This window comes from Prinia subflava, chromosome 10, assembly GCF_021018805.1.
Source record: "Prinia subflava isolate CZ2003 ecotype Zambia chromosome 10, Cam_Psub_1.2, whole genome shotgun sequence".
In the NCBI taxonomy this organism is placed as follows: Eukaryota; Metazoa; Chordata; class Aves; order Passeriformes; family Cisticolidae; genus Prinia; species Prinia subflava.
Window position 1 is genome coordinate 30,207,290 of NC_086256.1, and position 24,118 is coordinate 30,231,407.

The following is a 24,118-nucleotide window of genomic DNA, read 5'->3' on the forward strand; positions in this document are numbered from 1 at the left end:
AAAAAGTATCATGGGATATAAAGGCTTTTTTAGGATAGATTTATGTCTGTGGGTACTTCTGCTGTATAACAGCACAGGCAAGGGGAGGAACCACATTTTGAGTTGGTCAGAAGGTGATGATCTCTGTGATGGTCCTTACTTCCTTTTGGTATTTCCTCAGTCCTCAGTCACTGTGCAGCCTGATCACTGATAGCTGTAACATGCATGAGTGGTGCCATTAATTATGATCATGGTATGGATGCACGGCTGATTAATTCAGGGAGGGTGTGCTGAAGCTAACAGCTGTTGTGAAGGTATGGGGTTGAAGCTCTCTTCATGGTGGTGAGGGATTGCCTTCATGTGCTTTTTATGGTGGTTAGGGGGCATGTCATGCTTGTGTGATGCACAGCAGTTTTAGACTGGTTCTTTTCTTCAATTTTGTAAGAAAGCAAATAAATCAGCAAGTATAGATAGTTAGTTGTGTTTGAATGGCCTGTTTTGTTTTGTTTACTATCAGGCTCTACTTTTCTGCCCTAGACCTTATTTTTTGTTTTAGTGAACTCTTCCTTCCTGTTCTTAGTAGGAGTTGAGATGCATATCTCCCTGTTGTCTAGAGATTTGCTGACTTTGTCTCCTTCCCCATCCCCTCTTTCAGCCCAGGGTACAGAACCCTGGCAGTTGTGCACATACGGGATGTCTCCCATTGACATCTGGATTGTTTGGAGTCTGTGGAAGGTTTCTGTTATTCTTTGTGTGTGTGTGCACATGCAGCTACAATTGTGGGCACTGCCCTGAAAGCAAACAGGGAATAATATTAGTTGGGTAGGCAGTATGAGAAAGGGTGCACTTCCATGAATTGGGAGGAAGCTGGAGGTGAAGTGGAAGAGCTACTCGAGGAGAAAGGCAGTGTTTTGGAGTGTAGGGCCCAGTGGTGTGCCTCCTTTGAACATCCTGTGCAGGAAACCAGTCTTCTTGGGCTTGGCTGCTTGTGGAGCAGTTTCAGAGGAGTGTTCTCACCAGCGCAGGCATCAGTTTGGAGAGTGGTTTGTTGAACTTAAAATTTCCATGTTGTACATGTGGAATAGTAATTCAAACAATTCTCTGTGCAGGATAGCATTTTAATTTTTGTTCTAGTATTTAAAATCTCCATGAAAAATGCAAACACTTTCCTCTGATATGTGTTATTTTGTGTTATGTGATTTGCAGTGTGCTCTGCATTACTTGCAGAGAGGAAGAAGCCTTTTTCCAGGTAGTTTGAGCAGAGGGAAATAGGTCTCCATTAGTTGCACAGGTACTGGTGAAATGCTTAGCATAGTTGTGGCATTAGTCTAAAACATGGATGAACTGTACTGGACTGTGGATTTGACATGGTAAAGTCATCAAGCACTGGCCTAAGAATGCACCTCTGCACTGTCATGTGTCAGCTCTTGGAGCATCCTGAGGGGCAGGTTTGGTTCTGCCTTTCTGCCAGCAACACAGAGAACCTGGTGGTTCCTGTGAGCTTGGTTTGCAGTTTTTGGTCACACAATGTGGGTCTGGGCATGCTCCTGCTGCTGACCAAGACAATGTTGGGGGGCGTTTATTATTCTGTACTGTTGGATACCACTGTGAGCTGTTCTTTATTAAACCATTCATCTGTGATAAGCTTTCTTTAAATCTATGCCAGATTTTACAATCAATAAACTGTAGTTACTTGAAAAATCAAGTTAATGTTCACTTGAGGTATAAAATGTGTCTCTGGGAATATATGAATGCACCTGCACCCAAAAAAAGCTGATTAAAAAAGGTGTGAACTATGAGCTTTTGTAACAGCGACCTGAAACTCAGGGGATTAAAGACAAGGTTATATTTTCAAGACATTTCTTTCAGTTTTAATCTCTAATTTTCAGGCACAGTGTATACAAAAGTAATATTTTTTTGCATCTGCCTCTATCGAAGTACCTGAAGTGAGGAGTAGCTGGTTGTTGTAGGAATTATTGGGGAGTTGGAGGGAAAGAACTCATTCTTTCTTCACTTGTTGGAGCCTTCCAGTCAGAAGTGGCCAGTGAACTTGGAGAGGCACCTTGAAGCTTCAATATCCTCTGCTGCCCTTGTTGGTCATGGGTGGTTCTGCCACGGGAGAAATAATTTCTCTTTACTCTGCTGATCAGTAAGTTGCTTAATGCTCACCATTGTTATTTCAGTCAGCAGTTATTGCTGAAGCTGCCAATTATCTGTTTGGTTTTGTGACTTCTGGTAGAGTTGGTCATAGGAAAGTTGAGCCTGTTGATTCCTGTTTGATGTGCTGCTCAGAGCCAGCGTTTGGGAATGGAAGGTTAGGGTCTACTTACTTGGGTGTTTTAACCATTTCTGGTACCAACCCACAAAGTTTCTACAAACCAGATGTCCAAACTCTATTTCTCACTTGAGATCTTCCACCAGTTTAAAGGCTGCAGGGATGTGATATTTAAGAGGAACTGACTCTTGCAGTTGGGAAGAAAGTTTTGGAGTCACTCAGATGCTTGCTAGCATGTGTGAAGATGGCTGATGATCAGTCTGAGAGGCCTGGAGCACCGAATGCACAGAAATATCAAAATTTGGGTGTGCTATTTCAGTGCTTCTTAGCCCTGGTTACGCTCTATGGTAGGGTAACACCAGACTGGTGCTGTGCATAAGCATTGAAACTCTTGGCTTGTCACTCCAACCCGGACCAGACTGGGACTTCACTAGCAAGATGTCTTGACAACAACACTCTTTTTGACAAGATAAGGGCTCGAAAAATAGATTTGTTAAGAATTGTTACTCTTGGGATTGTAACCCTGGGATTCCTGGTTAGCGATCTCTCCTAAGGCAGCCAGCCCCGTTGAAGGGGCAAGAGAGCACTTGCAGGGTTGTTTGCAGGTGGTGCCAGAGCAGCCTCCTTGGGGTCATTTGCCCGGCGGTCACTGCTCTTGTGTCCCACACAGCAAGTAGGTGGGTCTGGAAATCCAGGGAGACCTATGGATAACGGGGTGTAAGCAGCAGTCTGAAAAAAGGTGTGTCTGCAGCTCGAGAGGTGTTACACGGGGCAGGTGGAAGGGCTGTGATAGGTAAATGCCCTGGTGTCTCTCTGGTCAGCCCAGAGATGAAAGGGGTTCCCTTAACTCTCCTGGTGCAGTTTTTCCAGGAGCAGAGACCTTTGGGGACTGTCTTCCTTCCTCTGGGCTGGGGAGGACGGAACAGTATCTGTGCTTTCCACAGCCCTTTCAACAAGGATTTCAGGGGGATTGAGGGTAACCCTCCGTATCTGTGCCTATTTACAGAGGGCAAGCACCGCTGAACACGGCTGAGCATCGTGCTAATGCAGGCATTGCAAAAGATCACCTGAGGCGTGCCCGGGGGCTACGGGTGTTTTGCTCCAAACACAAATGAGCTGGGAAGTCTGGAGGGAAATCGTGTTAGATAGTCCTGGAAGGGATTGTTGTCAGATCTGTGTGCAAGGTCAGCACCTTGTCAGCGGGGAGGTGGATTCAGCCCCGTCTTTGTCTCAGTTCAGGCTTAGGGTTTGGCTTCTGCAGTGTTGGACGAGAAAGGCCAGTCCATTCAGTACTCCTGAGCATCTGTTTTCTTAAGGAGTGCTTAAGCTTGGAGTTTCCTAATATCAAATAATTCATATGATATCCATGCATGATGCATGTTTCTGTGATTTTTTTTTTTTTTTTTCGAAGGCACCACTTATAGTAAAGAACTCAGTTCTTTCCTTTAACTTTAGGGGTTTATCCTGCTTGAAAATACCACTACTACTGATCAGTCTGGACAGCGATATGGAATTTTGTTGAGGGCATTCTAGGATCACATAAATGTAAAAGATCAGGAAGTAGAGAAAAAGATGAGAGAGAGAATCTGTTTGTACTCTAAGTAAATGAGCCATACTTGTAAACTGGAAGGGCAGAGAGAGATCACATACTGCTGGTGAGAAGTGGTTGGATTTTGACAAGAAGAGGAAGCAAGTAAAGACAACAGAGTGTGGTCTATGTGGAAATAATCCGATCAGAGAGAGAAGGAAGATCATGTGCTTTGCTCTCCAGGCTGATAAAGGTTTTGATTTGATTTTTAGCAGTTCATATTTTAAAGGTTCTTTTTTCTTTTTGTCAGATTATGTCTACTTCGAAAATTCTTCAAGTAACCCCTATTTGATACGAAGAATAGAAGAGCTCAATAAGGTAAACATTTTTTTCCATCAAGTCTTTGAAGTTAATTGAATTTATGATCTGCTTGATTTGATTAAAATCAAAACAATTCTTTAGCAGTTTTCTGGTAATTAGAAGCTTAAAAATACATTTGTTCTCTGGTAATTTTCTGGAATGCTGTAAGACCTTTTGTTCTCCTTTGGTATGGAAGGACTGAGTGTCAATGGCATGTCGTTCTCAAGGTGACTATGCTCACCTTTAGGGCAGAAGGTTTCTGCAGTTCTTCACTTCCGTGCCGGGATCACGGGATATGAAGAAAATACAAGAGTTTGCTTAGAGAATAGAGAGCTTTAATTTGATTTTTCTTGTGGGAGACTCTTGCTCAGGAGAAAGGTTTGCAGCTGTGATGTGCTTGCTCAAACGTTGTCTTTGCTGATTGTCCTTTTGGGCCGGTGAACTCTTTCATCTGCCCAATTCCCTTTCAATGGATCGAACATGCTGGCTTCTGGGGGGGGCGGGGGCAGCTGAAGTTCTCAGCGCTGAAATTTGACCTGATTGAGGTGAGATGACGGTTCTGAAGCCACTAGCTGTATCCTAAACATACCTCGTGTTCAGATTTAATATCGACATTATGGCAGCCCATACGGAAGGAATGTAACATTGCTGGTTTGGATTTGGGTGTACATTAATTGACTGATTTCCAGTATTTTTCTTCAGCCACCAGTCATGGAAAAGAATGTAGTTCTCAGTTACTTGGAAGAGAAAATGTATCAATTTCCTGTGCAATAAAGAATCTGAATGTTAGGTCATCCTTGGTAACCCCATGGAGGTATTTTACAGAAATGCCTTTAAGTCTCTTTTGCCTTAAAGAAACATGAGTGAATTCTTAAAATGTTCCCAGTGGATCCCTGTCTGTGAGGTATCACTGTCTGTATTCCACCCATTACAGGGTGCAGATTTGTTCATCACTTTCCTGGAAACTGTTGTTTCCCCCTCTTGTTCTTCCTTTTCATTCTTCCCCTCTCCTTTAAAAAAAGATGAGCTTTCAACCTGGATTCCTGCATCTTGGTGCAACTCTTCCCTGAGCTGTTATTTCTCTGACCTACACGATAACATGGGTCTTTCAGGTGGAAATGAATGCTAGCTCTTTTATTTTCTTTTTAACGGAGTGTAAATGTAATTTTGGCAGTTAAATAAATCAGGTCCATTTACATGGAAGCTAGCTGTGTTTGAACAAGGTGGTTCCTGCCTTTGTATTTTAGTTTCTCAAAATTTAAAAGTTCTGAATTATTTACCAGAAAAGGCTAGAAATTCTGAGACATTACCAAAATATTTTGGTCTGTAAGGGAAATATCTGCTCATGTATGTGGTGTCTGTTTTTTGTGGTGATTGTGGGGTTTTTTTGGTTTTATTTTTTTGGTTTTTTTTAGATTTGAGTTAGGAAAACTGGTATTATAAAAGTTAAAATTTTTCTTTCATTCACATCTTAGAAATGAGCATGTACCTCAATTTTAATTTTGTTTCCTTGTGGACACATTGCTGGTTCACTACCCTTTTTTGGAGACTTCCTTGCAGGGAATTTGTATCTTCTTCTTTCTGGAACTGTGCCCTCCTTATGGTTTTCAAAGAGTCTTCAAAGTTGTAGCAGGATACAATTCTTGAGTTAATTTTGCATTATTTGACTTATTTTAGAGATAGTAAACTGGCTGAGGCTGTTACAAACCAGTAGGTTTATTTCCCCTCGAGTGTATAAAAAGCCACTTGCACTGTTGGAGAGGTGCCATCTTGCATTTGATCGCGTATCTAATTTTAAGAGTTTTAAGTAAATAATCTTCCAAAAATTCTGACTTTTTTTGTATGTTGTCACTGGAATAGAGTTTATTGTCTGGTGCAGCTTCTTTGGTTCTCTTTCTGTAATGATTTTTTTTGTGTGTTGGTCATTATTTAGCTCACCAGTGCTGTCAGAGAATCTCATGTTGTTTCTTCTTTTAGTAATGGCTGGGTTATTTCTTGCCTTCCTACTGCCCTGCAGAGTTTGGAGAACAGCCTAGATCTGAATTGTTATTTTTCACAGGTTTTTTATTAGGTTTTTAAAGGTTCATTTGAATGCCACTTAATGTAGGCATCACCTCCAAAGTAGCAAAGTGGCTTGGTAATATGTTGCAATGGCAGGAAAGTATGTTTTTCTCCCCTTGAAAGGTCTGCAACTTAAAAGTGTGATTCCTCAGGAACCATTAGGAGGGCAGGGCCAAACTGCCTGGAATTTCCCTCCCCTGGGATGGATCACGCTGTAGTTTGTGTGTCAGTAATATGTGGAGCTGGAGGTGTTAAAAGCAGGCGCTGTGTAGCTCTTGTGCAAAGTTCCCGCTTGTTTATGAAGTCCCCAGTTCAGTGTGTGCAGTTCTGCTCCTGGTCAGTGGTCAGTCGGTTTTTTCTTGTGTTTCAGACTGCCAATGGGAACGTGGAGGCGAAGGTGGTGTGTTTCTACAGGAGGAGAGACATCTCAAGCACGCTCATTGTACTGGCAGACAAACATGCAAGTAAGCTGCTTTGTGTTCAAATGACATTGCTTCTGCACAGAGTTGTCAAACTTGGGGACAACTTGGATATTTCAAGTATCAGTATCTTAAATGTGTTTTTTTCTGTAGTCATCGTTAGCAATTTGCAGTTCTTACTTGGCTGACTTTTCTCTGTCAGAGAAAAGTCACTGTCACTTTTCTTCTACTTGCCTCTGTTTTGTTTTGTTTTGTTTTCCTCTTATCCTAAACCTTTTAATACCTCGTTTGTGTATGGTTTGATTTTGGTAGACACAAGACAGAAGTTTTTAGTTAGGGCTGAGTAAAGACATTTTATTTGCTCCACAGAAATGAATTTTTTTAATTTTTAGGGTGAGAGAAAGTATTCTCCCTGGTAATATAACTTCTTATTAATTATTTGGTTTGGTTTGTATATTAAAAAAAACCCTCAAACATCATTTGAGTGGATCAAGTAGACTGATTATGGGAAAGCAACTTGAAACATGGCCAGCTTGAAACCTGACTAACAGGATTTCTCTTTAAATTTCAATATTAATAATATTTCTTGTAGTGACACAGCTTTTGTCTGAACATGCTCAATAAATACACTTTGAAAACAGAATTTGAGTCTCCTATAACTATTTTGAATAGTTAAAGCCCTTTTGTTGGGAAGCAAGTGGAGTAACTAAACTGTTTTTCTCTTGTAAACAATGGAGTGTGTGAGGTGCAGCTGTTCAGATGGCTTAAAATTTAGCAAAAAGTGTGTACAGCCTTATGAATCTTTGTAATTCAGAGCACATCTATAAATGACAGAGAAGTAATCAGATATGGGCAAGTCAGAACTGTGATTTAGCTGGCAAGCATCACTGTTCTTCAATGTGCTTCTTGGTGTGTGTATCAATAGAGTGATCTGGGGATTGATTAAATCAGATATTTAGTTTTAGCAATGAATATAATGGCCTGCTGTGTTCTCACTGCTTTAAAGCCTTTGAGGAAAAGATGCAGCAAAACGAGTCCCTTACTCATAAATCTGAGTATTTTCTGTTGTAGTCTGTCCAAATAATCCCCCCATTGCAGCCATACCTTGAAAAGAGGTCGTGGTTTTGAGAGGAGAGTTTGCTGTGTCACAGAACTGTGATGCCAGGCACAGCTTTTTTGAGATCTCTTCAGTGCAGCAGTATTCATTTTATCTCAATAGGAGCTTCACCATAAACAACATAGCTATTGATTCCTTCATCTGCGTCTCACTTCACTAGGTTCAGTAAAGGAAGCAGGTGGGAAGGGTTCACAGAAATACATATGAGACTGAAAATGAAAAATATTGGAACCCACATAAATGCTCTTTGAACCTGCAAGTGCTGATTTCTCTTTGTGATAAGAAATCTAAGTGGGTTGTTTTTGATGCAAGCTGATAATTCATTGTTCATATGTGTTGTATGAAAGATGGGGAAATTCTTCTATAGCAAAATCCTATTAATAGAGCAACCAGAGACAACTGAGTCTGTCTCTTAGAGTAAATTTCATTAGTAACTAGCATTTTCTCCAGTATCTTTCTTTCTGGTGCAGAACAACATTGGTACTGAATGACTTCCATTTATTTAGATAGATGTGCTGCTCTGTGGTTTCTGTTCTTCATAAGAAGGGAGAAGAGAGCAGAATTAAGCTTCTTGGATAGTCATTAGTTCTTTACTCTGAAAAAAAACAACACCCTGCACGATATAACAAAATTAAATTTTGTAGATGTTAAGATTGTAGTACAGATATTCCACACTGTCACTGACTTTGAGTTCATTTCCATAAAGTCTCCTGTTGCCTCATTTTGATGCATTTGCAGTAGATGTACGTGTCTGCATCGCTGATCTTTTAACTGCCTTTGTTCAGCTGATTAATGGAGCTTTCTGGCTGCAGACATTTCTGAATTCGCAGAGTCTTCTGTTTGAGATGCCTTTATTTTAGACCTACTGTTGAGATCAGTGCTGTGAGAGAGCTAAGCAATGGGGAGATACAGCCAGGGCATGAATGGAAAAATTTTGTGGATATTTTGTTATTCTTTTACTCTTCCAATAGAGGAAGGAAAAAGATGTAAATTGTAAAATCAATATTTTGAAGTTAAAAAAAAAGCCACTCTAGCTTGGATGATCCATTAGGTACCTGAAACATGCAAGTCTGAAGTGTTGTCTTTTCTCATAAGTCTGTATACAGAGAAATGTGTTGGAGGTGCCTTATTCTGTAGTTGGTGACTATAAATCAGTACCTGATGTATGTAACCTGATTCTTTGATGTGATCTTACTATTTTTATCATATGATGTAAAGCTTGTCTGGGTTGTCCTATAAATCTTTCTGCCTTATGATGTCTTCTTTACCTTGTTAGTGCTTTTTATTCATAAGCCTCTTTAATCACCTCACAAATTATTCTAGGGAATTTCTTCAACTGTTTCTGAAATGAACTTGCTTCACCAGTAAGACACTGTTTTAAATTCTTGCCGAGAGGCTTTGAAAACAAGATTGCAGACAGGACTTGATGGAAGAGAAATGGCAAAGATACTTCACTCCTCAACCTATTGTTGGATGCTGTCACTACGTATTTTCTTTATATAATGTCTTACGCAGTTTTTTATAATTTTTTAAATATTTGCAGCAATGACTGACCAGTTAGTAGTGACTGGGGAACTGACTTTGTGCTGTCAGGATTGGCAGATTGTGGTTGGTTTTCAGCAGGTGCTCTCTGGCACATGTGGCAGCTTGGTGTTGGAAGTGCCAAAACTTCTGAAAATAAATGTTGCATGATACCTGTGTGCCTAAAGAGATAGGGAATTTATTGAGATTTTTTTTTTTTTACATTTTATGTAACACCAATTTAAATGAAGTTTGACAATAGCCTTGTGAATTAGCTCTTTTTATTTCTTCCATTTTATTCTCCTCTATCTTCTCCTACCACACACAGAGATTTAAGAGGAGTCCCATTCATATCATGTATCCACTAATGGCACCGTGGCTCAGTTGTTGCTGAGAGGAGGGAACTGGTTTTTCTCTTTGGGAGTGGTGCAGTGAGGGAAGATACAAGTGGCCAAAAGACTGTTTGCTACCTGAAATAGTGGCCATGGCTGCAAGAGATGACCACCAGAACCTTGTGGCCAGGGATCCACTTTGATGATGTGGCAAACTCCTTCTGAAGTGTCAAGGTGTAAGGATTCCTGCCTTCTAGAACTTTCTCCATGTTCTACAGTTGCAAGTCAGTATCTGGTTTTTGGTACACAAAAAAGGAATAAGGCTATAGCTTCATACAAACCATTTGAAACTGAACCTGGAAGAAGGAACCTGGTGCTGTGTTTTAATTTATTCAAATGCAGCATTTCTAGAATGTTCCTCTTTAGTTAAGCTGTTCAAGCAGCCAGAGTTGTAGCTTCCTTTGCTGCTGGAGGAGCTGTTGTGCAGGTCACTAGCACTAGTTTTACTACGTTTCCCAATGATTTGGCTCCACTCTTTATTTTTTACATTATTTTGTTAGCTATATCCATGCTAACTTATTCTTCTGTTATTGCAGACTGTTTCCCAGGCTGGTAAGCCTTGGGTGCCCTCTAAATCTGATTTCTGTGTCTTGTTTACCTTTGTGCATTTCTGAATTCTGTCATGTGGCTACTTGTATGACACCCATAATGCAGAGAATGGGCTGCTGCTTTCTGCTTTGGATGCTCTGGAGAGCCCAATCTGATCTATAGCAAATTGCTATTCTTTCTCGTGTCTAGCAAATATTGATGTTTAATTTCACATCTCACACACCCAGTCATTTTAAATTACAATTACTGCCTCTTGGGTTTCTCCTGCCAACTCAAAGTTTACTCTTTCTAATTATTTTTCCCATATATGTTAGCTTTCACACAAGTCTTGCTGTTTGTGCCTAATCTGCCTATCTCTTGCTCCCAATATAAGTCATCTTCAAGCTTTGTTAATGTGCTATTAATGATTCTGCCATTAAATATCAAATAATACTTAATCTAATTCACTTCTTGCAGCATTCCACTGGCTACTGCTGTATAGCTGATATATTGCTGTTTGTATTAAGATTAAATGTTTAGTTTCAAATCTGCACAGGCATATCTATCAAGCAGAAAGATTAATTTTGAAGTAAGGCTTTATGAGAGCACTGAAGTCCCAATGTACTGCACCTCCTGTATTCCCATACCGCTTATTCCACAGTACTGTAAAAAATGCAGGCAAATCTTTCTGAAAAGATTTCTTGGCTATTCTATAAATACATGTTTCTAATTTTTTTAAACTTTTTTTTTTCTCAGAGGCCACTATTCTTGGTGGGTTAGTGTGAGTGCTCCAGTTAGTGTGAGTGGGTGAGCTGTGGGAAGGTGAAATGCAGATATGTCAGACTTGTCCTGTGGTGGGACAGCCCCTGTTGTGGTTCATGGGCTGACTTCAGCCTGTGCTGTCTGGGTGAGGTATTAGTGGGGTGTGGGGTGCTACTGGGTGCTTTTAGTCCAAGCAGCTTTTGCCTGATCCTGGTGAGGGAGAGGTTCCTGTCCCAGATCCAGTCCTTCTCTCCCCCATCCCTTGGTTCCCAGTGCATTGGTCAGGTCTATTTTTTTTCAGTGCTAAATCGTGGCTGTGAAACAGGAGGGACAATGTTCATATAGGTTGGTTTTGTTTGTTATTTCTTGGAATGTTCCTACCTCTGTCTGGGGGTGCTATGACAGTTTTATTGCTGTGTGTGAAGGGAGTGTTTGTTACCTCTGGAAATGTCTGTCTGTTTTTAAGAAATGTATTGTGCTTTTTGGTTTTGAGAGGCTGTTCATAGCAGAGCTGCCATAAGAACATGTGTGCTCTCCACCTTCTGTATTTTATTATAAAAGCAAGACAAATAAAACGCTACTTGGAAGGAGAGCCTACCTGAAGGGATGCAGTCCCTGGGATTAGTTTGGTTGTGCTGGGTGCTTTCATTTTGTCTGTGGGTTTCATTGGTGCGAAGGGGTTGACATACTTTTTAGAAAAATGTGATTCCTAAAAACTGTAAGCTATCAAATATACTTGTAGTATTTCCCCTGCATTACACAGTGCACTACTGTCATTTCCAAAAGCTGCTGTAAGTACAGGCATGAATTCCCTTCTCCTTTGTGCATCCTTCAGTTTTCAGGCAAAGGAGCTTGGAACTTGCTAGATTGTTCATGGATTGTTGCTGCTGGTATATTTACAGTGTAGCAGTCACAATATTAATTTTCAACTAAAACAGAATCCACTTCAGTAAATAAACTGCAGACCCATGAAAGTGTGCAACAAATGTAAATTTGGTGTTCTAGTTCCCAGGAAAATATTAAAACCTAAGTACATGCTGCTGTATGGTTAACAGCTCATGTGGTGTAGCAGCTATTGTATCTTGAAGTCTGGTTTAATTGTGCTGCTCTTCTTTTCCTTCCTTGCTGGAGCAGCCTACCTGATGGGCAAATAAACTCCAGATCTTCTTTTCAGGGCAGTAAAATGGTGATAAATTTTGGGCAGCCTGAAGGGTACATAATTTTTTGTCACCACCGTTGGCGTAATGGTGGCATATTTAAAACTAAATGCAATTTTCATGTTTTGAAGAATTGAGATCTTTCTGTTTGCTTTATTTTTGGGATAACTGTGGGGATTTTAGTTAACTAATCTCAGAGAGTATATAAATCATAACTGTGCCTATATGTGTTTCTCACTAGAAATGTTTTTTGGCAACAACCATTGAATTAAGCTGCAGGCATAAGTTTGCTCTTTGAGAGTAATGCTTCTATAAAATTAGTTTTACAATTCATGCATGAGGCTTTACAGCTCATTCTACTACAGTCTGGGAAACTTTGCCTGTGGTTTTGCAAAGTACAAGTAACTGCATGAATTTCTTAGAGAAGGGAAAAGTCTGATCTCTTCTTTCTCAGTCATTCATCATGGAGGATCTTTGGAGTCTTTTTCTTGGAGTATTTTGCTCTTTACAGCATAACTGGCAGGATACTTCTTAACAAACACAAAATGTACAACTTATTTCTTAGAAGAAAGATGCTTGAAGATGTTTGGGATCAGTTGCATGTCAGTGTTGGTGGGATTTCATGTATTTACTTTGGTGTATGTTTGAGAACTGGTTGGATGGAGATTGGATAGCTCCGAGGCAGAGATGGTGGATCCTGACTGCTGCAATGCAGGAGTATTGCAGTTGGGTGTGTCGTGTGGGTTGGTTAAGGAGGATGGCAGGAGTGGCCTCAGGCACTTGGTTACATTCCAGTTAATCTTATGGCTGTTGCTGGGGTAAGGACAGTACAAAATAACACTAATTAAATAAACTGCCCTTTCCAGTGGGCTTTTCCTGTAGAAGCTGGTAAAGCTGGGATGGGACAGTATGATGTCCTGAAAGAGGAGTAGGGTTTAGGATAACTGATGCCTGGCAAAGAGGAAAGACTTCACTCTGCCTCGCTCATCATGTGTCAGCTTCTACCTGATGAATCCAGTGCACTGATGGTCTCCAAAAGCACCTCACTCTCTCCAGAACTTCTCTGTTGGTAGCAGATTTGTGTGACTTTCAGCTTGGTGTGACCTCTGTGTGCCTGGGATGATTTGATGATGGTGATGAATAAATACAGTTCTTCACAGGCATCATTTCAAGGAACTGTACTAATTATGTAATTGTTCAATTGGCCAAAATACTACATTTAGTCTGATTAAAGTTTGTTATTTAGCAAAGGTTTTGGAGCAGGTCATTTTGACTTGCTCAAAGTCAATACTTGTCTTGTTCTTGATCAATTTTGTCTCTTTATGACTAGGAGAAATGGAAGAAGAGATGGAAAATCCAGAAATGGTTGATTTACCAGAGAAACAGAAACATCAGCTACGACATCGTGAGTTGTTTCTCTCACGACAGCTGGAATCTCTGCCAGCCACACACATTAGGTAACGACTGTTTTCTTCCATTTTATTAAAAAAATCACACAGCATTGTTATTTTTCAAGTACTCTTCAATGTAAGATCAAGTTCTGTGTACAACTGTAGTAATACCATTTGGTGAATCACATGAGCATTGAAGATGTTTTTTTAATGAGACGTGTTTCTCTTTTTTTAGAGGCAAATGCAGCGTTACTCTGTTAAATGAGACAGAATCCCTTAAATCATATCTGGAACGGGAGGTAGGAACCATTTTGTACATTATAAAGCTTGAACAGTTTATTCTGGCACAGCTTAGGTTTGGTGGCTATTTGCAAGTTTTCTGAAAAGAATTCTTTCATTTCTGCATATATTGGGCATTGACAATTGGAAGCTTTAGGCTCTGTACAATCTTCATTGTGCATAAAACTTTGTGGATCTGGGGACAGACCTTGTGTTTAGATCCCTGTGTGACAGTGACCTGCCTCTCCTTCTGTAAAGAGAACCCAACTTGCTCTGGGAGATGCAGTAAGTGTAGAGGAGGGAGCAAGCCAGCTAGCTTCTCTGTATTGGCTTTGTCCTGAAATCATACAGATTTATGTTAATATGCTTTTAGCTTGATCTTGCCTCAGATTTTTGAGGAGCTTAGTTCCCTGTTCTTTGTGTTCACTGGTCAAAATACTTATCCGGAGTCCTTCCTATGCCACCACTGACACTTAAATCCTTGAAAAACTGCTTTGTCAGGTGACATCTGACAGAAATTTACCCAGTCTGTCTCTTTAAACGTATCTCAGACCAGACAGTTGAAATTGAATGGTCTTGCACAGTTAAACACCATTCAGAATATAAATATTGGGATTTACTCTTTAGGGTATTTTGTGATTTAAAAAAAAATATTATTGTATTTTTTTAAAGTTGTATTTCTATACCTTTAATTGTGGCTAGACTTCTGGCTGCTGGCTGGGTTAGACAGTCTTGGAGTCTGAAAATCTGTGAGAAATTTACTGTGGAGATTAGCAAAGAACTTCAGGATATTATTATTTGAACACGTCTGCAAGCAAATAATTTGCATTTGAGAACACTGAAATGTAATACAAGAGAGGAAATCTTGCAATTAAAACCAGTAGCGTGATGGCCATTACTGGCCCATAAGAAAGGAGAAAACAGGCCATTTTTTGCAAGGAGCATACTGCAGTCTCTCTCATAGCTGGGCTTTCTTTTTAAACACTTTTGTAGCTTTCTCCAGTATTTATTTAAGCATAAGATTGGTTTTAATCTGATACTTTGGTTTAAGAGAATTTTAAACAAAGCACAGGGATTAAATAGTTGAGTTTCTCCTTGGAATGTGAAACCAAAAAATGTCGGCTCGCTGAGGGCTGCCAAATGGCAGAGCATCAAACAAGGGACGTGGTGTTCAGCAGTGCTTGTAACCAGCTAGCAGCCCAGGATGTGCCAGTTTGAAAGCAAAAGTTAATCAAACTGAAATTATTTCAGGTTTTCTAGTACCCAGGTCTTAGGTAGTGTTTCTTTGCAGTTGCTCCCAAGATGTTTTTGTTATCACTGGTGTTACAGGTAGGTGTGCTGAGACCGAAGGGAGATGCTTTCCTCTAATCATGCATAGCTCAGTTGCAGACGTAGGCACAGAAGGAGAATTTTTTTTCCATCCTTTTGAACTTTCAAAATGCAAGATGAGTGATGTGGGTTATTTTTAGAACTGAGCAGGCACTTAAAGATTTCACAGAATGAGAGAGTTCCCTGAATGTGTCCTGTCACTTAGTGTGGCATTTTGCTGTGGTGCAAACTAACTTGGACAGATGGTAGAGAAATTAAAAGCTCAGAAACACAAAAGTGCTTGGATGGAAGGTAAAGAGATTAAGAAAAGGAGATAAGTTGCTGCCCAATGGGTTCCTGACACTGGATGGTATTGTTTTGAACTGTTTCTTCTTTCCCCATGCTTCCTTTTCTTAACCCATCGTTTGCTTTTGAAATGTTTCAGGGTAGTTCATCTTTTTCTAACATGGGTTTTGTCAATAAAGCCTAAGCAGTTCTAGGGACTCTGGTATTTAATTTCATAAATGTTATGATGAGTAGAAGTAGGCTTTCAGCCCAAGGCTGTCTGCCTTGAAGCAGCTTAAACATCCAGACAGAAATTTTTAGGGAGATAGTAAGCATAGCACAATTACATTTTTTGTTATCTCTTTTTCTCCTCCACCCTCTCTGTCACCTTCCTCAGGAAGATTGCCTTGTTACATTTGGAAAGCAGGCTGAAGGGGACCAGCACTGATTCTTTTACTGTGCCTAGTAAAACTGGGTTTGTAGCAGGAGTGAGGAATAGCAGGAAAAGAGGGGAAAAAAAAACCCAACTAGAAAACCTGAATTTTCTATAGACACTTAATTCCTATGGAGATCAAGAAAAGGGCATAGCAAATTATGGCAAAAGTACTAGATTTTCCTATTCTGCAGGAAACTATTTTGAATGTACCATCTATTTTACTGCTCTGCCTGGCTATATCCAGAGGCTTGTGTGAATTTGCCTGCTGAGCAGATGTCTGGCATATCTGTTCCTTTTGGTAGCCCCCTAAAAATAAAATGTTCTCTAGTTAAAATATATCAAATATGTGAAAGTAAATTTGCAAGCTTCAATGAAGTAACCATTATTTCTGTGGTGTACTTTCAGTCTGAGCCTGTTTTCTTTCTCCAGTTCTTGGTGACTCTGGTTCTTGGCTATAGCTATGGGTAGCTATGGGGCTTGGGTGGGGGAGCTCTGAGCAGATATATCTGTCAACCAGTTAAGAGAAGCAGAAAATCATGATTCAGTTTTACTCCTTGGCATGTTAATTATTTCTGAATGTGTTGGGTGTTTTCTGAGATCTGAAATGAAAAGAGAAAACCCCTCTCTTTCTTGACTGCTGCAAACCCAGCTTACTCAATTTCAACAGCACAAATGAGCATGGGGGATTTTGAAGAGCAGTGTTATTTTGTTGTGAACATCACTCTTGTGAAACCCGTCTGCAAAACTGTTCTCATCATGTAGTGGTGGTCAGGAGTTCGCACATGCCTCAGAGTACACAAGGATCTGGTTTGTTTCTTGCTTTGCACTGGCACTAAGCTGACATGTATTAATGTTTTCAGCAGTCTTGTTCAGTCTGCAAGAACGAATGTCACGTCTCTGAGGGACGATGGCCATGGTATTGACTTACCTCTAGGGGTTGCAGTTTCTGTTGGATTCACACTTGGGCCCCCAGACTTCCTTCTATTCTCTGTTGAGGAGGCTGTGGATGGGGGGAAGAGACCAGAAGACTTTCATTCTTTTGTTCAGCCTGATTGATTTGAGACAAAACTGGACAAGACATAAATGGATGACCTGAGACTAATAGAAATTTTGTAGAGAAAATTCATGGTAATAACCAATAAAAGAAAAGCAATAAGGCATCTAACAGTCAAATATCATGGGAGAAACCCCCTCCACAATGTATGACTTTCCGTGGCCAAAAAAGACTAAAGAAATTGCCTGTGGACTTGGTCTTCTTTGGGGCCTACTGTCTTGTTACACTGCAGTGTATTGCATATTTGCTGGGCAATGTGCCTGCAAAGCATTAATGTTGCACTGCATATACTTTGTCCTGCAGTCAGGTATTTTGGAGCTGGAACAAATTAAACACTGTATTTATAACCTGGAAGCCTGTGAGACAAAAGCTTCTCCTACATTTTATTTCCACAGTGATACATTCTCAAAGTATCGCAGTATCTTGAGCTTTGAGTGTGTCAGGGAGCAGGAAACCCAGATTTCTTTACATAGATGTAATATAAATGAGTGTTCATGTGCTCTGAAGCTACCTTCTGCCTGTAGGTTGATGTAGCTTGACCCTGGTGCCTGTGAGAGTAGGAGCTTTTTCAAAAGTATCGTTTGCTTAAGATGCAGTCAAATTCTCTGACCCCAAACCCAACTACAGACAACCCTTCGAGTTGAAGTTCAGTTCTCTTCCAGAATTTTTGCCATGTTACTGTGGAAACCCACAGCAATTCTTCTTTTTCTGGGGCTTTGCATGACAGATTGGGAGACTCTTTTCCATTGCCACCTCCTGGTAAAACTGAACAGGGCTTGAAACTCATGCTGATTTTGTCCTAATTTTTGTTGCGTGCTGTTGACACATACAAATATAGGGAAAGGGAAAAATGAGGTGAGCATGAAATGAGATGTATTTAAACAGGGTCCCTGCTAGTGCCAAAGAAATAAGGGGAGAGGGAAAATAAGCCAGAAACCTGAGATGGAAAATGGCACATTGCACATCCTGATTCTGTTCGGACAATTCTCCTTCCTGGTGACGATGTTGCTGTGGACAGAGGCTACAAAAGATCTGTTGTTCCATGTACTACCAGAGCTCTAATTCTGCCCCACTGGCACACTATACTTCACTGGAGCATACCTGCTCAATAGCTATAGCTAAGTACTTATCCATGCAGAAAAGTTTAATTACTTAAACTGTCCCGTTTTAAGTAGTCAAAAATTTTGGCTGTTTCCTTTCTCTGCCCTGGCAGAACATTCTCAATCTGGAATGCCTTCTTGCTTTAATTTTACACACCCAGGTAGCAGAAGCCAAGCAGCTATTTTAGCCTTTTCCTCATCTACTTGAACAAAAGCAACAAATGAATGGATTGCCACCTGCAGCTAATTACTGCTGCTGCCAAATCTGCTGCCCCTCTCCTAATAACACGCAGAAGGGAAACGTGGTGGTTTAGGCTTAGATGGTAGCAGGCAAGAAAATGGTCAGTAGTGCATCCCTGTGACAAGGAAAGCTGAGCACATCCTGGTCTGTATTAGCAGCAGTGTAGCCAGCAGGTGGAGGGAAGGGGTTCATCCCCTCACTTCATCCCTTGTGAGACCACATCCCTTGTGTAAGTGTCTGTCCAGCTTTGGGCCTTGCAGTATGAGAGACATGGACAGATTGGAGCACGCCCAGCAGAGGCCACAGGGCTTGTCTGGGGCTTCACCCCTCTATAGGGCTGCATTGGTCTGGCTGTAACTCTCTGAAGTTATGCTTCAATTTGTGCTGGTATTTCTGTGTGGATAGGTCACTGGCATCTAATCCTTCTGGTTTGGAATATGGGAATTGCATGAGATATGGCAATTTTGTGTTCTGAAACAGCTGATGTGACTAAAAATTGTCTCCTGGCCCTTCTGAGCCTTGCCTGTGCAAGAGGAGCTTTGTTCACTTCAATTTGAGAGGCTGTATGTTGAGAGGCTGCTGTTGAGAGCTAACACTTGCAATGTAGAAGAAAGTGACAGCACATAATGGGGTTTTAAAACTGGTGGTTCATTTACTTTTTGTTCACCCAATTTAAAAATCTATATATAGATAATGAAATGACACACTGTAAAGACTTGGTAGTATGGTCACAAAGCTGAAAGTAAAATCTAATAACACTGTTTACTTTTTTGCTCTTGTTTTATTTTTAGGATTTCTTCTTTTATTCACTAGTGTATGATCCTCAACAAAAGACCCTGCTTGCTGATAAAGGAGAGATTCGAGTTGGAAACAGATACCAGGCAGATATAACAGACTTACTAAAAGAGGGTAATTTCTGTAATTTATTTAAATTGTGAAGAGTTTATGTTGAATGTGGCCACTTCTCTGTGTGAGGCCTGCCTAGGTGTGGGAGATGGTTTCCACTGCCAGGCCATGTGTGCAGCAATGGCTGGATTTGTTGAGGCTGTTGCCCACTGAAGGCAATTAGTTCTCTTGCAAATGGGTCTTTAAATGGGCATTCGTCCAAATCATAAAAGTTGTTGAAATAAATGGAATTAATGGGCTCTCTAGGAGCTTGCATGCTTTTTATTAAGAGATTTCAGAATTTCCACGGGAAACACAAATTTCCATCACATCTGTAAAGCCTTTTGTGTTTTTAATCAAGTCTCACTTCCCTATAAGAGCCTCTCCCAAATTACTGCCAATTAAATGCTGTCTGCCCTCATCAATTTGCCCATTACTGCTGGGTCCCTTTTCCCTGGAGCCCTCTCCCATCCCAGTGTTGGCTGCCAGCCTAGACTTCTCACCTGCAGAACAGGCAGGAGGAAGAATTTTCTGGCTGGGGTGTGTGTTGAGACTTCTGCCTGCCCCCACTGTGTCATGGAGCAGTGGGACCATGACAACACTGGGCTAAGGATGAGCAAGAGCCAGGAATATTTATCAGATAGTAACTAACTTAGGATTTGTCTCCACAACCCTACAGACCCAAAAGTGGAAAAAAAGGAAAAACCGAGAGGGATGAAGAGTGTTGGCCTCTAATTGTTCTTTCCTGAGCCCTGTGTAATGCAGAAGGAAAGGTCTGTCCATAAGCTCCTCCCAAGAGAGATAGGGTTGTGACCTGTGTTGGGAAGACCACATCCAATCTGAATGGGCCAAGATGTGGAAGCAGTGAGATGCTTCTGTCTTTGCTTAGAAGCTCTGCTGACACTGTTAGTCTCATGCTAAAACAGACAAAAAAATGGGTCAGGACTCTTGTTTAATTTGTCTATGGAACCGGTATTTATTCAACAGCTGGGCAAGTCTCCTAAGTGAGGATGAACTAATCTGAAAGGCATCCCATTCCCTTAGTGGGCCAACATGGGACTTCAGAGAAGGATGATCACCAGATATTTTAAAGGAAGCAGAAAGAAGAAGAAAGTCTCAGTAGCTCCTATATTTTACCAGGGTATTCTGGTTTGTCTAGACTCAGGAAAATGAAGAGTGTCTGGTGCCATGGTTTCCACTCTAGAAAGCAGTTGACATGGGTTGAACCAGCTACTCTTTGCCTGTTCAGGGCAGCTGGGAGTGTGTCTGTTTTCCTGGAACTGCTGAAGATAAAGGAGGAAGACAGATGAGCTGGGCAAAGAAACTGAAAAGAAACTGTCTAGTTTGGAGAAAGATGCACTCTACTTCCCATGACATATCCTCTGACACTGGTTTGTGAAAATCTGATTGCCCAATTTGGATGAGCTGTGTTGCTGTGTCTGTCAAGCTAAAATTGTCACATACAAATACGTGAGTGAAATTTTCACAGTAATCTGGAAGGCAGAGTACCTGAGGTGGGCTAACAGTGACATTGTGAGATTAAAAAAAAAAAATCTAGAAAGTACTTCTATTTTAAAAGAGCCATACTAAATACTTCTAGTTTGTTTTTCCACCAGGTGAGGATGATGGAAGAGATCAGTCAAAACTTGAAACAAAAGTTTGGGAAGCATTTAACCCACTAGTAGACAAGCAGATAGACCAGTTCCTGGTGGTAGCACGGTAAGAGCATTTCACCTCTCCTTTGAAGAAGTAAATGTTTGTAACTCTTCCAAGCACTTTCTCATGTTCTTTTTTGTTTTATTAGTATGAGTGCTGGTTCTGGTTGCTTGATTCACTTGGTCCATTTTCAGATACAGTACATTCTACATGCCTTCATGGGAATAGCATGACTTTAGGAACAGCTCCTCAGATTTACAACTTGGTTTCATAAAAGCAAAGCAAGTTGTGTGTGAAAGTGATCCTGTAATGGGTGGGGTTTTTCAAATACTTTGGTCAGCATGTGGAAGACTTAATGAATTAAATTCTTGGCAGTTCTTTGCTCTGTCCGTTACTGCCTTTTTCAAAACCAGTGACACTTTAACATCCATTAATGGTTTGCTAAGAACTCTGGTAAATGCTTATGATGGACTGAGGATACTTTCTGATGCCTAGATTCCAAGAGGTAGGCGCAATAAAATAAAACCCTGCAAATCTGCACTGATGTTGTTTTTATTTAACCCAAAGCAATCTTTGCTGATCAACTCTTGTTTTCTAAAAGGTTCTTGAACTAACTCGTTGGTATCCATTTCTATAAACAGAAGGCTGTATTAAATTAGAGGTTCTCATAGCATTTCCCCTAAATAATTTAGGGGAAAAATATGCAGGTAACACTCTCCTCTAAATTGTCTATGCTTTAGGTGGCACCTTTATAGATGAACCCTGGTTCTGCCTGCTTTTTTTTTCCCCCCCTTCCCTTTCTTGGGTTTTCATGTGGGTTGGTTTGTAGTGGCTGTGGAGCTGCTTTGTGGTGGGAGTTTCCACCTTGTGTAGGCCTCTGGTGGCAGGGCTGGTTTTACTGCTTCTTCCTGGCAGTTTGTGCTGCCTACTGGGTTTCCTGATCCAAGGTGCAGGTTGTAATGAGAATTGCTGCAAAGATGAGCACAGGAATTGCTTCTGTTCAGAATCAGGAAAGCTTTCCAGTTTATAATTAGTTCACACACACACAGAAGTATCAGTTCAGCTAAAGCTGGGCACGGGGGAGTTGTGAGGCAGGGATGGGGACAGTGACTGGGAGGCTGGGAAGAGGGCGAAGTGTGAATCGCCACAGACACTTGGATGGGGGAGGCTGGTTTGGATTTTGGCCAAAATTAGATGTTTGATGACAACTACTGCTCAAACATTTACCTTTCCTACTCCTGCACTGCTTGACACTAATGTGTTCCTTTGTGCTCTCAGCTACTTTGGAGATGTAACCTGAGTGGAGGGGGAAAAAGCCCAACCTGCCTTTTTTTAGTTGTAGTAGTTGCTTGAAGAAGTTTAGCTCCAGTTCACTGTGCAGGAGCACAAGTATTTCACCCATGTGGTGTAGCACGCAGGCTGGGGAGAAGGAATTTTGAGAACCAATGTTTGTTACGGGTTTCTCCAATTAATTCCTTTAGGAATAAGATAAAGAGCATGGGGCTTGTGGTCTCAAGTTTGAGAATTGCTGTATTATGCAGGCTTTATCACATGTATTATACAATGTTATGTTGTAAAATAATATTGTTTCTAAACTTTTAGAAAAAGGCTTGCATTGCTGTATTTTTTGTCCGATCTTGGCATCTATCTCTGTACCTTTGGACAGTGCAGCACTGCTCTTGCCCTTGTGGAAGAGACAATTGTTCATAAAGCTTGCTTGTGCTCTGTTCCAGTTGTAGCTCAAGTCTGTTGGGAGATAAGGGATAAGAGAGTAGCTCAGAACTCCCCATTGATGACCCTTGATTCTTTCTGTTTCCTCTCCCATCCTTAAGCGTCTTCAGTCATATGAACTAAGTAAAGCGTTCACAGTAACAAACCACATTTGGAGAGAATGGTCTCTGGCTCAGAATGAGTGCCAAACCATGTAATCTTGTAGCTGGGAAATGGAGTCTGCTCATCTCAGAAAGTGTTGGCTGGGTGTTTATATTTATGCTGGGTTTGCACGCGAAGTTAATGCTGTGTTTAATTTCTTTCAGCTCTGTTGGTACGTTTGCCCGAGCCCTGGATTGCAGTAGTTCTGTCAGACAGCCAAGTTTGCACATGAGTGCTGCAGCAGCGTCCAGGGACATCACACTGGTAAGATTTTTTTTAGAGGGCCTTAAGTTTGTGAGAGATGCAAAATATTCACCTCAGCATTAACAGTTGGCAAAGAGAGAGGGGCAGATGGATTGTAATTGTAGCTTGCTGTGAAGCAGACCCTGCCTTTGTAAAGGAATCCTTTAGCTACAGATGAAGTAACTTTTTCTGGCCTTGTGCCTCTTATGATCCATCATGGATGATGACTATGAGACAATTTTTTTCTCTTTTTTGCTTAGTTTTATTAAAATATTCAGATGACATGCTTGACAGCCCATCCCTTGCACGTGCTTAGTAGCTCTCTCAAGAAGAATGCAAATTATTGTCTGCCTGTCTGTAATGTTACAATGCCAGAATGCATTCATCCCTTCCCCAGCACCAGACTGTCACTGGCACCCTTGGGTGAGACCGAGGATGTCTGAGGGAAAAGCCTGTGGTCAGATAAGAAATGTCAGTTGATGTTGTTCTCTTTGATGAACTCCAATTTAGAGTATGTGAGGAGTGGTGATACTGTTAACGTTTCATAATCATAAATGTTGCTGAGTAGATCAAGGAAAGGGAAAAAACTTGGACTTTTATGGTACAGAAAATTTAATGAAAATTTTAATAAAATTTATGAAGTCTCCAGACAACTGTTATCAGAGCCTCACGTTGTAACTGGAATGATGTAAACATATTTGTAGAAGAAATTCCATCTAGAACAGTGTAGGTTAATGATGCACGTGCACGAAACTGGTATGATGAAAGGCAAATAACATCCTGATTAAAACTGCAGAAATGGGGAAATAAAGCCAAGCTTTCATTTACTAATAGCCATTCCTCCCTTGCAGCATGTTCTCAGCCCTTGTAAATCACAAGTTGCAGACAGCCGTGGCTCGGCTTTCTGAGGAGTAATTGCCCCTGAGAGTCATTCTTTTTTCCTATTCAGCTGTGATGTGTGACTTAACTTGAATCTTTGTTGAGGTTTCTGCCCATTGTGGGAGGATGTATGCGTGTGTTGCTGCTCTTGTTTTTCATATATGAAATTCTTGTGGATTATTTGACAAAGAAAGTGCATGGCTATGTCTGTGAGGAAATGCCCTTGCTCCTCTATCTTCATGTCCCATCTGTGGATGGTAGCTCAGTCCTGGGAGAGTGGATCTGTCCTGTGCATTTTCTTACCAGCAGTGCTGCAGAGGTGGTGCTAGTGAGGAGCTGATGGGAATAACTGATACTAAAGGGCTTATGTTCCACAAACCTGGCTAGTTG

General features: G+C 40.9%; 1 protein-coding gene across 4 annotated transcripts in view; it reads left to right on the plus strand.

Moving 5' to 3' along the window:
• Positions 1-24,118, plus strand: part of MTA1 (metastasis associated 1) — a 76,098-nt gene that overhangs the window by 10,803 nt on the left and 41,177 nt on the right. For 3 of the 4 annotated variants that reach the window (XM_063406741.1, XM_063406738.1, XM_063406739.1), the window contains exons 2-8: positions 4,093-4,160; positions 6,574-6,667; positions 13,430-13,556; positions 13,726-13,789; positions 18,985-19,102; positions 20,695-20,797; positions 22,771-22,870. In XM_063406741.1, the coding sequence (XP_063262811.1) occupies positions 4,093-4,160; positions 6,574-6,667; positions 13,430-13,556; positions 13,726-13,789; positions 18,985-19,102; positions 20,695-20,797; positions 22,771-22,870 (674 nt within the window). Of the gene's footprint in view, positions 1-4,092; positions 4,161-6,573; positions 6,668-8,803; positions 8,808-13,429; positions 13,557-13,725; positions 13,790-18,984; positions 19,103-20,694; positions 20,798-22,770; positions 22,871-24,118 lie in introns of those variants that run through there. The other variant, XM_063406740.1, reaches the window with a different exon arrangement.